The sequence below is a fragment of the Microcaecilia unicolor genome, chromosome 1 (assembly GCF_901765095.1).
Source record: "Microcaecilia unicolor chromosome 1, aMicUni1.1, whole genome shotgun sequence".
NCBI classification, from domain to species: Eukaryota; Metazoa; Chordata; class Amphibia; order Gymnophiona; family Siphonopidae; genus Microcaecilia; species Microcaecilia unicolor.
The window spans coordinates 722,798,981-722,814,365 of record NC_044031.1 but is presented as its reverse complement, the minus strand read 5'-3'; the positions used below and the strand labels follow the sequence as shown (position 1 = coordinate 722,814,365).

The 15,385-nt window shown below is 42.4% G+C and overlaps 1 protein-coding gene across 3 annotated transcripts in view; it reads right to left on the bottom strand.

The window, feature by feature from the left end:
* The window catches only part of LOC115459808 (transient receptor potential cation channel subfamily M member 7-like), a 214,101-nt gene that overhangs the window by 162,970 nt on the left and 35,746 nt on the right, over nucleotides 1-15,385 (bottom strand). For 2 of the 3 annotated variants that reach the window (XM_030189591.1, XM_030189592.1), the window contains exons 8-9: nucleotides 13,062-13,236; nucleotides 133-256 (exon numbers count right to left, since the gene is read on the bottom strand). In XM_030189591.1, coding sequence (XP_030045451.1) covers nucleotides 133-256; nucleotides 13,062-13,236 — 299 coding nt within the window. Of the gene's footprint in view, nucleotides 1-132; nucleotides 257-8,233; nucleotides 8,307-13,061; nucleotides 13,237-15,385 lie in introns of those variants that run through there. The other variant, XM_030189593.1, reaches the window with a different exon arrangement.

Genomic DNA, 15,385 nt, shown 5'->3' with positions numbered 1-15,385 from the left:
TTTCAACATACTCATATTTTGTATTGTAAGAAATGGAAATGCAGAGTACAACAGATATGTTATTAACTCTACTAAGTCCCAAATTAGTTCCTAGTAACTTTTCATTTCACACTGTTTTTCTTCCTTACTTACAAGTCCTTTATTTTTCATGCAATTCATCAAAGCAAGAAAAAGACGAACTGCCTCGGACTGGCTGAAATTGAATGTCTTCTTGATGGTTGAAATGATTTCAGATTCTGCTCCTTCGGGGAGATTTCTGAGAATATAGAAATGCCAAACAGGGTGTAGACTTAAGAATAATTTTATAGACTTCAGTTCCTAAGATCTAGTTTAAGAATGTGTATCGATGGTGGACCAACAATGTGGAACGATCTTCCTCTGAACTTATGTCAGATAACTTTTTTGGCCCTGATATTGAGACAGCGGAAGTTAGACTGGCTAACTCCCGCTGTCGCAGGTGAATCCGGAAATTCAATGCCAAGGAAGTATCCGGCCACCAGCATTGAATTTCTGGGGATTTTTGGTTGTCGCAGACATAGCCAGTTGGCTAGGTTCTAGCAGCCAAAGATAGACCTGTTATTTACACGGGTCTATCTGGCCACTAAACTTAACCGGTAAGCCACTGAAAATCAGCGGTACCTGGCTATGTCACGTGATATAGCCAGTGACCAGGCTGGCCACTGACCAGCATATTCAGCAGAAAATAGCCAGTTATCTCCCGCTGAATATTGGCAGATAGCCATCGTAAGGGTATTTAACCAGCCAGGTGCTGTTCCTGGCCGGTTAAATACCTTTGAACATCGGGCGGTTTGTATTTAAGAGGCAGCTAAAAACATATTTGTTTTGTGAGGTATTTTTTGATGATATTAATTGAATAATTCAAATAAATGTATGATGTTATTTTGTAAGAGATAATGATCATGTATTTATGATGTTGTAAGAGTTGTGGGGGGGGGGGGGAGGGTTGTTTGTATAATGCCCCTGTCCTAGTAGCTTCTGGGTTTGGGGACCAATTGAAACTGTGGAGAACAAGACTGGCCATCAGTTTAAATAAGCTTACATAAGTATTGCCATACTGGGAAAGACCAAAGGTCCATCAAGCCCAGCATCCTGTTTCCAATAGTGACCAATCCAGGTCACAAGTGCCTGGCAAGATCCCAAAACAGTACAATACATTTTATGCTGCTTATCCTAGAAATAAGCAGTGGATTTTCCCCAAGTCCATTTTAATAATGGTCTATGGACTTTTCCATTAGGAAGCCATCCAAACCTTTTTTAAACCCCACTAAGCTAACTGCTTTTACTACATTCTCTGGCAACAAATTCCAGAGTTTAATTACACATTGAGTGAAGAAATATTTTCTCTGATTCATTTTAAATTTACTAACTTGTAGCTTCATTGTGTGCCCCCTAGTCCTAGTATTTTTGGGAAGAGTAAACAAGCGATTTATGTCTACCCATTCCACTCCACTCATTATTTTATAGACCTCTATCATATCTCTTCTCAGCCATCTTTTCTCCAAGCTGAAGAGCCCTAGCCGCTTTAGCCTTTCCTCATAGGGAAGTCGTCTCATCCTCTTTATCATTTTCGTTGCCCTTCTCTGTACCTTTTCTAATTCCACTATATCTTTTTTGAGATGCGGTGACCAGAATTGCACACAATATTCGAGATGTGATCACACCATAGAGTGATACAAAGGCATTATAACATCCTCGTTTTTGTTTTCTATTCCTTTTCTAATAATACCTAACATTCTATTTGCTTTCTTAGCCACCACCGCACACTGAGCAGAGGATTCCAATGTATCATCAACTTGGGAGACATTTATACTCTCTTGTCCAATGAACACACTGCAGTCAGCAGTTCATGCAAACTCAAACTGTTTATTCTTCAAATTCTGCAAAAGCAGGATTAATTCATTTCAGCTTCCCAACATGGTATGTAAACCTTTTAAAGCCATGAATCTTCTGACGTTCTGCGGGGGACCTCCTGTATTCTCCTCCCTTGAATATATTTACAGATATTTTCCAGGATTAGGTACACTTTTTACAGGCTGCTGTCCATGACTATCCCAAAGAATAATGTCCCAAAGGCTGTGCTTCTCTCAGTTTTCCAGGTCCGGACCCCCTGTGGTCTGACCTCCGTTAAGGGTGGCCTTTGCGTTGGATCCACCCTGATCCTGGGATGGACACTCCCTGGCTCCAATCCCACACTACCAGGCCTAGTCTCTCCTGTGCCCACCCGTAGCTCTCCTCATTCACAGTTGCCGCTTGGCTGAGCCACAGCTCTCCTTTACAGCCAATGGTTTTACTTCTCCTAATTGGAATTCCCCTTTACTCCTCCAGATCAGTGGCAGGGGGCCATCAGGCAACCAAAACTCACTTTTATTTCCTTCTACTCACCCCCCCCCCCCCCATCACTCTTCAGTCTCAGGGCACTATCTCTCCGCATTTTATTTCACAACTACTCCCCTTGGGTTGGGCTTCCTCCCACCTAGGGACGTCCCACTCACTCCTTCCCAGTGACTACAGGGACTTACTCTCCTACTAATCCCAAACTAACGGGGGATTACACTTGTTTTTATGATTATGTATGTTCTTTTGTAACTCACTTAGATAAGCTTGATAGTGCGGGATATAAATTTGACTAATAAATAATATATCATATGGGGCAACTGCAACTTGACTATTATGGCAATTCTAGTTGCTGCACCTCAAAAAAAGATACAGCAGAATTAGAAAAGGCACAGAGAAGGGCAACCAAAGGGCTCCTTTTACAAAGCTGTGCTACCAACAGTGCCGTAGCGAGGGTGCCTGACACCCGGGGCGGGTGGCCGCTGCGCACCACCCCTCTGCAGTGAACCCCCCCCCCTCGAAACGCACCCTTACCTTGCAGCGGAGGGCAGGCGGGAGGGCCGATCCACCCCCAGTGCACGTCACTGGGAGCTGCGCCGGCACTGCTGCTTCCCTGCTTTCTCTGCCCCGGAACAGGAAGTAACCTGTTCCGGAGCAGAAAGAGCAGGGAACCAGCGAGCCGACACCCCCCCAGCGGCGTGCACCCGGGGTGGACCCCCCCCCCCTTCCTACACCACTGGCTACCAATTAGGATGTACTGAATATGGGATGGCTTTTTCACATTCAGCATGCCACTAATCAGTAGCACAATTTTGTAAAAGGAGCCCAAAATCATTAAGGGTATGAAATTCCTCTTAGGAAAGGCTTAAGAAATTAGGAGGCCCTTTTACCAAGCTGCAGTGAGCACTAACGCATGAGTATCGCAGCAAAAAAATGCCTTATCACAAGACACACTTGGGCATCCTGCAATAGTTTTGAGACCGACACATGCTACCCACGTGCTTAATAATAAAATTTGTTTTTTTAGCTCTAGGGGTGGATCTCGGGGGAGAGTGGGTGTGTTCTGTGCTAATCAGTTAGTGCAGCTACACTGGCATATGTTAACTAATTAGCGTATGCTTAGAACATGAGCCTTTTCCTCCTACATAATGGGTGGCGGTAAGGGTCACGTGCTAATGGAAAAATTAGCATATGGCCATTAGAAAGGAAAATAGGAAAAATCCTCCATTTTACCCCTCTGGTAAAAATGGCCTTAGCACACATATAAAGATGTGTTAAGTTACCTTAGGGGATCTTTGACAAAGCGGTGGTAAGCCCAACGGGGGCTTACCACATGCTAAAACGGAACTGCCACTAACCTAACACGGTTGCTGGCTGCAGTTCTGGCTGGAGTGAGAGCCATTTCTGGTGCTTCGGGAAATTTTTTCCCCAGCACAGCATTAAACGGGCGGTAATCAGACATCACTGCGTGCTGCCTGGTTACCACTGGGTTACCGTGGGAACCCTTACCACCACCTCAAACGGTGGCAATAAGTGTTCCCTGCTGCATGGCCACGTGGTAAGAGTTATCCTACAACATGGCCATTTTTGTAGGGGGCATTTTACCAGCTGTGGTAAAAAGGGCCCTAGCATGTGGGGAAAACAGCCCCCGCCGCTACCACGGGGTCCTTTTCCTGCAGCTCAGTAAAAGGACCCCTCAGTTTGGTAAAAGGGCCCCTAGGGCTCTTCAGTTCAGAGAAGAGACAGCTGAGAGGGGATACGATAAAATCCTGAGTGGAGTGGAATAGGTAGACATGAATTGACTGTTTTCTTTTTCAAAAAGTAAGGGGTCCTTTTACCAAGCTGTGGGGGAAAGGGTCCTGCGCTAGTGGCAGGTGCTATTTTTCCCATGCGTCAGGGCCATTTCTTCTGCAGCCGGTAAAAGCACCCAAAAATGGCCACATGGTGAGATGACTCTTACTGCGTGGCCATGTGGCGGCAGACTTGAGAGAGTATAAATGTCTCCCAAGCCTATTTGACCTAATGGCCAGTCTTGTTCTCCATGGTTTTCTTTTTCCCCCAGAAATGGCACGCACTCAGGGTGGGACTACCGCCGGCAGCTGCATTGGGCTTGCGGTAGTCCTGGAAGAGCAAGCGGTAAGCCCGTGTTGGGCTTACCACCGCTCTGTAAAAGGGCCCCTAATAGAGTAGGGGACACATGAAATTACTAAGTAGTACATTTAAAACAAACCAGAGAAAATAGTTTTTCAGTCAATGCCTACTTAAGCTCGATCTAGTTGCCAGAAGATTTAGTAAATGCAGTTAGCGGAGCTGGGTTTGAAAAAAGTGTGGACAAATTACTGGAGTTAAAATCCATAAACTGTTAAGATAGACCTGGAGAAAGCCAATGCTTATCCCTGGGGGTATGTAGCACGCAATCTTGCTACTTTTCAGGACCTGACTAGTTACTTGTGACCTGGATTGGCCACTTTTAGAAGCACAGTGCTAGGTTAGCGAGACCTTTAGCCTGTCAACTCTTATGTTCTTGGTATTGTTAAGAATGTTTGCTTTTAAATCTTTGCTTTAATTGAGTCTCAGGCTGCAGAAAAAACATAGGCCAATGTATACATTCAGAAATGTTAGTTTAAAATATATTAAGTTTAAGATTAATTGTAACAAAAACTAGTGGCAAACAACCACCTATGCACAAACTATTAACCCCTCCCCCCCAAAAAAAATAAAAGGTGGCAAATTGAAGTAACACCATCTTCAAATAAAGCATCTACATAGGGGCCTTTTACTAATGTGCAATAAGGTTTTGCACTTTCTGTGCAGCAATAGCCCAAACTATAGCATGGAAGATGCAAAGCTGGAGCAGTAACTGCAGGGGGGATACTCAGCATCTGCCCTGCATTTACCTCCAGATTCTATATATTGCATCTAAAGATCTGCTCCAAAATCGGCATGGATTCTATAACAATGCGCATAGTTTAACAAGCTTAACAAGCTAATGAGCGCTGATAACACTTAACAAGCAATAATGAGCACTAATTGACATGGATTACAATTTAGTGTGAATAATTTGCTAAGCATAGTCTGTAACCATGTGCACCGAACTTCTAATGTGCATGGAAAAAGGGGTGTGGTTATAGGTGGGGAAATGGGCATTTCGTGGGTGTTCCAAAATTTACATGTCTAGTTATAGAATATGGCCCAGTGCATCTAAATCTATGTGCTGGGATTTACGCCATGTTTTTGTTGGTGTAAATGGATGCGTGTAGATTTAGGCGCTGAAATATGAACTAAGGTAGTTTATAATCGGTGCCTAAATCTAGGCACTGATTATAGATTACGCTTGGTACTGATTTCAGCACCGATTTTTTAGGTATCATATATAGAATCTCCCCCTTAATATACGTGCCACTAAGGTACTGTGTTACACGCTGTGGGAAATAGCACAGATACCTGCGCTGTCACTGCATGTAAGGTGGGTGGAGGCCCAGTACCAAAATAAATAAAGACAAGTACCACAGTGGCACACCTCCCTCAACATCTACCACTCCCTCCAGATATCACAATAGCAAGTGTTGTTAAGCTCTTCTAGTAAATCACATGACAAGGAGTAACTCATGAGAAAGTGAAAATATATGGTCCATATATGGCACACAGATTTGTTATAACTCTGATGGTGAGTGAGGCTGCAGGACCCCCACCAAATAAGGAGTGTCAGTAATAGGTGTTTAGGGGAGGAGGAGCTAAGAGGTTCATGCAATTTGCATGCTGCGAGTACCATGAGGTTATCATGCAAAGGGGAAAAGGGAATGGCCAATGAGCACAAAGTATGCACGTGTATGGAACAAGAGAGGCTGGCAAGAATACAGAAATGTCCCGGTTGTGGCCGTGCCCTTATGTTCAGACCTACTGTTTCTCTGTGACCTTTTCCTATTGTTGTTCTTCCTGTAAGCCAAGCCTCACTTTGGTCTCCCTGTTTCTTCTTCATTTCCTGTTGTTGTTCTTCCTGGGGGGGAGGCGGCAGCGGCGGGGGCCCCGGGGGCGGTCTTGCCCTGGGCCTGGCTCAGTCTCTAGGCGGCCCTGCCCAGAGAGCTTTCCTACGTTGCCTTTGCAAGAGGTCTCTTAATCTTGTGTTACCTGTTTAGAGCATTTCCTTGCTTGGCTTGGTTCCTGAGAGGCTTGCTCCTGAAGGTCTGTGCTGTGTTTCTCTGAGTCTTGTGTTTCAATGCTTTCCTTTCTTTCTGTGAGTTTGCTTTTGAATCTTGTTTCCTGAAAGCCTGGCTATAGAGCCACACCCTGCCCTTGGTGTCTGTATCTGTCTGATTCTACCCTTGGCTCCTGCTTTTAGTCTAGCCCTGTTTTTGACTCTTGCTATAGTTAAGCTCTGTGTTTAAGCCAACCTCTGTGTTTAGCCAAGCTCTGTTTCTGTATTCCCTGTTCTGTTTCCTGTATGTGTGGTTCTTGTCTGTTTATTCTGAGTCTGTAGAAGCCAGCATCATACCTGATTACTTCACTGCTATTCAGCTGTGGGTGCTGGTAAGCACATTGCTTCTTTGTTTGTCTTCCCTTAGTCTGCTTAATCCTTTGCCTGCCACGTTTGCTTCCTGGCTCTTGAGCTCTGTTTCTGCCAAGTTCTGTTCCTGTGTGTGTGTTTGAGCCAGGTTCTGCTCCTGCTCTATGTTTGAGCTAGTTCTGTCCCAGTTCCCAGCCAAGCCAAGCCCATTCCAGAATCCAGTTCCAGCCAAGCCAAGTCTGTTCCAGCATCCTGTTCCGATCAAGCCAAGCCAAGCCTGTTCCAGAATCCTGTTCCAATCAAGCCAAGCCAAGCCTGTTCCAGAATCCTGTTCCAGCCAAGCCAAGCCTGTTCCAAAATCCTGTTCCAGCCAAGCCAAGCCTGTTCCAGAATCCTGTTTGAGAATCCTGAATCCTGTTCCAGCCAAGTCTGTCTGAGAATCCTGAATCCTGTTTGAGAATCCTGAATCCTGTTCCTGTTCCTTGCTTGTGTATTGTCTTGTGTCTGTTATTCTGTTGCCTAGCTCCTGCCCTGTCTTGCCTGTCTAGTTGTGCTTTGTCTTGTCTTTCGGTCTAGTCCTGTCCGGATCCAGTTCTTGCCTTGTCCTTGTCTTGCCCTTTTCTGGACCCAGTTTTAATCTACTTCCGTGTGTTGCCTTGTTTTGCATTTCTGGGTCCCAGTCCCAGTTTTAATCCAGTTCCGAGTTTTGCCAGGGACTAACCAGGGATACACAAGACCTTGCCCTGGCAATAAACCTGAGCATCCAAGATGACTTCAGCAGTTCCTTAGTCACAGATGGCAGAGCAACAGCTTCACACGTCTGTGCAGGAGTCCCTGGTTAGTTGTTTATGTTTGTCCATAATGCAGCCTATTTGGCGAAACGTGGCCACGTCGGGATTTGTTTGAATAAAGACTCTTTTCGATTTCATAGTGTCTGCTTTGCTGTTGCTTTGCTCTATTGCTGCAAGACACTTAGTGCCTCTATGTTTGTTCTGTTTTGGTGCCTTGCATTCGTTAGAATGCTTTTCTGGGCTGAAACCTTGCCATGGAAGTAGCGTGTGATGTTAGGTGCCATATATAGAATCCAGGAGTAAATGTTAGTGTGAATAAGTGCTAATGTTTTAAAACAAGGTAAAACCTGTGTTTTTTGCCCCTTAGTGTCAAAATGAGGTATCATATAATGCTGAAAACAACAAATATTCAGCTACCATTTATAATCATTTATCTCTCGAGTTGAAGGGAATGTTTATAAGTCAATGTTATCACTAAAATAATTTTCGAACATCTTCTCCAAACACTTTGTGTTCAAAAAATATATAAAATCACGAACAGCCCCATACCATAAAACTTCTGTGTCAAACACAAAAAGCTCACCTATCTTAAAAATGTATTCAGTGGTTCATCATGATGATAGCAGTTCAGCAGAAACTGCCTTTTTCAAGAGAGATATGGCTTGCATATAACCCGTAAGTACCTGGGAAACAAACAAAATATAATCAAAATAAAAAATAACATCACTTATTAGTTTTTAAAAAAACTCTTTTATAAATTGTACTTGCTTACCTATAGGGCAAACATTTCAATCATCACAGTTCCACTGAGTTCTGGATTGTGTGTACTTGAGTAACATCAGATATATATAAACTGATTGGCCAATTGCTGTTAAGAAAATTGTTTAAACCATCCAATCAAATTGTTAGGCACTATGATTAAAACAAATCAAAACACTGATCATTCAATCTTATCGCTGCGTAACCCTAGTAGCACTCTAGAAATGTTAAGTAGTAGTAGTAGTAGTTATTGAGGACAACTGTAAGCAGCTGAAAAATCCATCGGTTGTACTGTAAAAGCACAGAATTGAAATTACCACCCTAGACTGACAGACATGGTTGATCAAGTGATCAACTTTTAACTGCACACAATGAGATATTAAAGGAGCATCCAACTTCTGCGTTTGAATACAGCTTTTTTGCTTTATCATGTGAGATTTTAGTGATCGTGGCCTACCTAACAAGATAAGCAAAGACAAATTATAACATAAATAAATCCTTTGTTTTACAGGTGTTGGTAAAATGCAATGGAATAACTTTATCGTTAAGAGTTAAGGTATCATCTAATAGAGTTTATGAGCAGTTTGAACAATGTTCAAGGTTGATGGCCACAGGGTTCAAATGAGAAACAGAATGACTAACATCTCTTCCATTCTATGCCTATTATAAACAAAAATACGCAAAGATGGGTCTGTAAATGAAGCAGTATTCCTTAATAATCTTCTTGACCATATGAATCCCAGCATTAAAATGTAGAATACATACCAACCAATTTTCTGTAAAAGCTGGTGATCAACATTCAGAGCACACTTACAAGTGTGTCGGACAATATTAGTAAGGTAACTATGTTGGCAAAATTGAGTAGCTATCTCTTAAGCGTGCACTGTAAAATCAGCTCTATTTGAGCATAGCTGCTTCAAGTGAAAAAACTGACCAGCAGGCAAATTCTCACGCATACAATAGGAGTGACAACTTAAAAATGTAACAAGGTATTCTGAGTCAAACATTTCAGATGAAGACCAGAGCTGGTGGTGGGAGGCAGGGCTGGTGGTTGGGAGGCGGGGATAGTGCTGGGCAGACTTATACGGTCTGTGCCCTGAAGAGGACAGGTACAAATCAAGGTAGGGTATACACAAAAAGTAGCATATATGAATTTATCTTGTTGGGCAGACTGGATGGACCGTGCAGGTCTTTTTCTGCCGTCATCTACTATGTTACTATGTAAGACAAAATTGCAAATGATCATCAAGAATTGTGATGATAATATCCAAAAAAGCAATATGGCTTTTACCAAAGGAATAGGTCAACTTCAAATTCAGGTTACACATGTTTAACCATTCAAGAAACACATGTAGTTGGTCTGTAGTGCCCTTCCATAACAAGATAATGTTATCAATAAAACACTTCCAGAGTAAACTATGGACTTTGTATGGGGAATCAAATTAAAAAAAATTTCCACCCCCAAAATGATTAACCATGTCCATTAGTCTAGGGTGGTGATTTCAATTATGTTCTTTGGCAGTGAGAACATAAATGGAATTTTATTCTGCCTATAGTTTCCCCAATGGATATCAATAACAAGATAGTCAGTATTATGATTTTTTTTTAATCGTAATACCTGGCAATTGGTTGGATGGTTCAAATGTTTGTCTTTAACAGCAATTGGCCAATTTGCTTACATTAGAACATCATAAGAGTGTCCTACTTGATCAGTCCAAGGGTCCACCATAACCCAGTATGCTGTTTCCAACAGTGGCCAGTCCGGGTCACAAGATTCCGTGCTACTTAACCTCAGGGACAAGCAATGACAGAAATGTTGTAAATAAATTTAAAAAATAAAATATATGATGTCACTCAAGTACAAATGATTCAGGACACAGTGGAACTATGATGGTTGAAGAATTCGCTCTATTGATAAGCAAGCACAATTTATAACAGGGTTTTCTTTTAAAGCAAACATGTGATATCTTTTTTTATTTTATTTTATTTTGTTTTGTTTGTTTCCAAGGTACTTATGGTTGTCAGCAAGCCGTGTCTCCCTTGAAAAAGGCAGTTTCTGCTGAAACCCTACTACTACTATTTAGCATTTCTATAGCGCTACAAGGCGTACGCAGCGCTGCACAAACATAGAAGAAAGACAGTCCCTGCTCAAAGAGCTTACAATCTAATAGACAAAAAATAAATCATAATGATACCACTGAATATATATCTAAGATAAGTGAGCTCTTTGTTTCTTTTCACAAGTTTTATAGTATGTGGCTGTTCAGGATTTTATATACTTTTTGAACACAGGGTATCTGGAGAAGATTTTTGAAAAACTTTTGTTGATAACACTGATTTAAAAACATTCCCTTCAACTCAAGAGGTAAATGATTATTTGCTGTTTTCAACGTGTGTGATACCTCATTTTCACACTAACAGCCCTGTTTACTAAGGTGCGCTACCATTTTTAGCGCACCCTAAGAATTAGTGCATGCTAACCTTGTAGGCGCCCATAGGAATACTATAGCAATAGCGCGCCTCCAAAGCTGCTTAGTAAACAGGGCTCTTAGTGGATTTTTTTTTAAAGCTGGTGTTACTTCAATTTCATAACATTCTTTTTTGTGGTATAAGTTTAATTGTACCAATCACAATTATGAATGAATTATTATTATTATTATTATTATTATTATTATTAATTGCATTTGTATCCCACATTCCCCCACCTATTTGCAGGCTCAATGTGGCTTACATAGATTTGTTAACATTGTCATTTCAGGATATCAGATACAGTTAGTAGTGTGTAGCAATCAAAGGAAGGGAAGAGAGAAGAAGGAAGAGAGTGATAGGGTAGTTATAGAAAGTGGGCGTTCATAATCTTCAATAAAAGCACATTATCGGGTTTCAAGTTGGGTTTGTTCAGAACTTAAACATAAAAGAAACAAAGAACATAAGATAAGCCATGCTGTATCAGACCAAGGTCCATTGTTTAGCATGTCTCTCCAACAATGGCCAGTCCAGGTCATTAGTAACTGGAAAATCCTCAAAAACAGATCAAATTTCTTATAGCTTATTTCAAGGGATAACATTCCCACATCTATTTGACAAATAATTTTTAATAGACTTTTCCTCCAGGAACTTGTCCAAATCTTTTTCAAACCCTGCTACATTGGTTGCCTTGACCACATCTTCTATCAACAGATTCCACAGCTTAATTGTGAATTGTGTGAAAAGATACTTCTTATGATTTGCTTTCAACCTATTGGTTATTGGTTTCACGTCACTCATATAACAAATAAAAACATGAAAAAGAAAAGAATTTGGATTTAGCTCACAACTTTTCCAGTAGTAGCTGAAGGTGAGTTACATTCAGAAACAGAAGGAATTTTCCTGTTCCTGGAAAGCTTTCAGCAGAGGTCCTCAAATCCAGTCCTCAAGGTCTACAGCCCAGCCTGGTTTTCATGATTTCCACAATGAAATGTGTTAGATCTATTTGCATGCAATGGAAACAGTGAATGCAAATAGATCTCATACATATTCATTGTGGAAATGAAATCCAGGCTGGGTTGTGGATCTCAAGGGCTGGATTTGAGGACACCTGGCTTACAAACTAAGCTTGTACCTGAGGTAATGGAGAGTTAAGTGTTCTGTCTAAGATCACAAGGTGTGTCTGTGGGATTTTGAGCCCTGGCATTCCTGGTTCTTAGCCTGATGCTGTAACCATTGAGTCAAACCAAAGGTCCATCCACACCTGCATGTGTTCTCTAAAAGTGGCCAGTCTAGGTAACAGGTATCCAAAAGAGTCCCAACCCCAAATGAGGTTCCAAAATCAGTGGATGAGAGCACAAGAAACTGGGTCATTCACCCTAACTCCCACAAAGATATCTGATACTCTCTCCATCTAGATTTCTGTTCCAACTTGGTACTAGAAGTGGCAGCCAATGTTGAACCTGTAAGCCAACACAACTCACGGGCTCCTCCCATGCCTGATGCACAGGTCTCAGGCTAGAATAGAAACCCATGCTCTGACTCCCAGTGATGTTTCTACCATTGACGTTGTTCTAGCTACTGTCATCTCTTCTATTACCGCTTCTGCTTCCAATCTTCAGGTAAACTGGGTGGATGAGGATTGTGGATGGTGCATGAAGTTTAGCTGAGTGAGAAAGTAGGGAGGGAGAGGGGAGGTCTGCCATCATCTGGGGTCATATGAAGTTATGAGTATTCACATAAGGGCATATTCGATAAAATGTTGGGAAGCACTGGAATAGTCCCAAATATAAGCGTAGGCTCACATTCATACAAGTCAGTCAGGATGAGGTTCCACCAAATCAGGTCTGAGCTCAAGCTAAGCAAGTTCTGACTCAGTCTCTAAAATCTGAGCAGCCTTCAGTTGCATGGATCACATACTTCTTCCTAGCAATACCCTCCCAATATTCCAAGGATAACCTGTTCTCATTGGGGCATGTACTCTGGTTCTCCCATCAGCTCTCTTCAATTGCAGGATCCTAAATGCATTAATGTCTTGCCCTTTGAGCCATAGAGGGCAAGACACCAGTCCCCTGTCCAAGCATCCCCTAAATCAAGTCCCACTGACATGTATCTAGAAGTGTATTGTATCATATGTCTCCATTGTTATATTTCTGTTTGAAAAGATGAATAAGAATCTTGCTTACCCTCCCTCTTCTGTTTGCTTATAGACATAGGCCAGTATATCTGCAGCTCCACCAGAGCCCTCAAGGACCACCACTGGCACAGGTGGGCTTTCATTTAAGTACTCCAGTATTGTGAGAATGACATGAGGACCTCCTTCCAATATAAGTGCCACCACGGGTACACCTTGGTCAATTCCTAAAGAAACAATCAACCTGGTCTTCATGAATAGATTCAAAGTGCATTTCCAAAAGGAATGATAATGCAAGTCAATATTTAAGTCTCTTCAATAAGAGATTATTCCAGAACAGATTTGGTAATTCTGTTAAAATAATCAGGCTTGATATTCAGCCAGTGGCAGTGAGTGTTTTGCTCACTGCTGACAGAGTTATTCCTGAATATTCAAAGCCAGGCCGGATATTCAAAGCCAGTTATTAGTAGTAGTAGCTAACACATAACCACTTAAGTTAATATTGAGCACTTAAGCGGCCAAGTGCTGACTTTGCCCCCAACATAGCCAGCTTTGAGTTAATTGCTAACAACAAATTTCAGCAGCACTTAGCCAGTTAAGTGCCACTGAAAATTAGCAGCTAGCCCCAACCAAGCGATTTAACTGGTCAGCTTTAAATATTGGCAGGATCATGCTCAACTCAACTGTCAGAATTCAAATATTGCAAAGACAACATTTTCGCCCTTATTTTAGAAGCCCTAGTCATAATTTGCATATGCAAATACCAGCATTTACATATGGATATCAAATAACATTTGAAAAAACAATTTTAGAAAAACTGGGATTTACAAGTTAAAATCTGCAATATGTACATATGGCAAAGGGGTGAGGTTTGGGCAGAACCAAAAAATACATATGTATTCCCTCTTATTCCACTCACCATATAAAAGGAGATAATAACAACAAATAAAGCTGTAAAATTTCACATTGGAATAACTATATCTATCTATCTATATGTGTCTCTAGCACTGAAGCAATCCCTTCTCTTCTCAATCTACACCTCCTCCCTGGGCTCCCTGATCTCATCTCATGGTTTCCAGTATCATCTCTATGCTGATGACACCCAGCTGTATCTCTCCACACCAGACATCACCGCGGAGACCCAGGCAAAGGTATCAGCCTGCCTATCCGACATTGCTGCCTGGATGTCCAACCGCCACCTGAAACTGAACATGTCCAAGACCGAGCTCATCGTCTTTCCATCAAAACCCACTTCTCCTCTTCCTCCACTTTCTATCTCAGTTGTTAACACCCTCATCCTCCCCGTCTCATCTGCCCGCAACTTCGGAGTCATCTTTGACTCCTCCCTCTCCTTCTCTGCGCAAATCCAGCAGCTAGCCAAGACCTGTCGCTTCTTCCTCTTTAACATCAGCAAAATTCGCCCTTTCCTCTCTGAACACACCACCCGAACTCTCGTCCATGCTCTCATTACCTCTCGCCTTGACTACTACAACTTACTCCTCACTGGCCTCCCACTTAGCCATCTCTCCCCTCTTCAATCTGTTCAGAACTCTGCTGCACGTCTTATATTCCGCCAGAACCGATATACTCATATCACCCCTCTCCTCAGGTCACTTCACTGGCTTCCTATCAGATACCGCATTCAATTCAAGCTTCTCCTTCTTACCTACAAATGCACTCAGTCAGCCGCCCCTCACTACCTCTCTACCCTCATCTCCCCTTACGTTCCCACCCGAAACCTCCGTTCACAGGACAAATCCCTCCTCTCAGTATCCTTCTCCACCACCGCCAACTCCAGGCTCCGCTCCTTCTGCCTCGCCTCACCCTATGCTTGGAACAACCTTCCTGAGCCCTTACACCAAGCCCCCTCCCTGCCCATCTTCAAGTCTTTGCTTAAAGCCCACCTCTTCAATGCTGCGTTCGGCACCTAACTCTTACCGTTCAGTAAATCCAGACTGCCCCAATTTGACTGCCCCTTTCGGACTGACTGTTCACTTGTCTTTTAGATTGTAAGCTCATTGAGCAGGGACTATCCCTCTATGTTAAATTGTACAACGCTGCGTAACCCTAGTAGCGCTTTAGAAATGTTAAGTAGTAGTAGTAGTATTTTTAGCGCCAAGGTGACTTTTGGCTAGCATTCTTGGATCTAGGCAATCCAACTACATGCAGTTAAACCAGGATACCTTTACTACAAGCACCATAAATTTTTGTCCTACTAGTAGTGTAATCCTTGACCCCTGAGGCAGATGGGGTTTCCTGCCAAAACACAGCCTCCTGTCAAATCTTTGTTTGGTGCCAATAAAGTTGCTTTGTTCAACACTCCCTGGGTTGAAGCTCGTGTTGCATTTTCTACTTTCCTCAAATTTCTCATTAGAG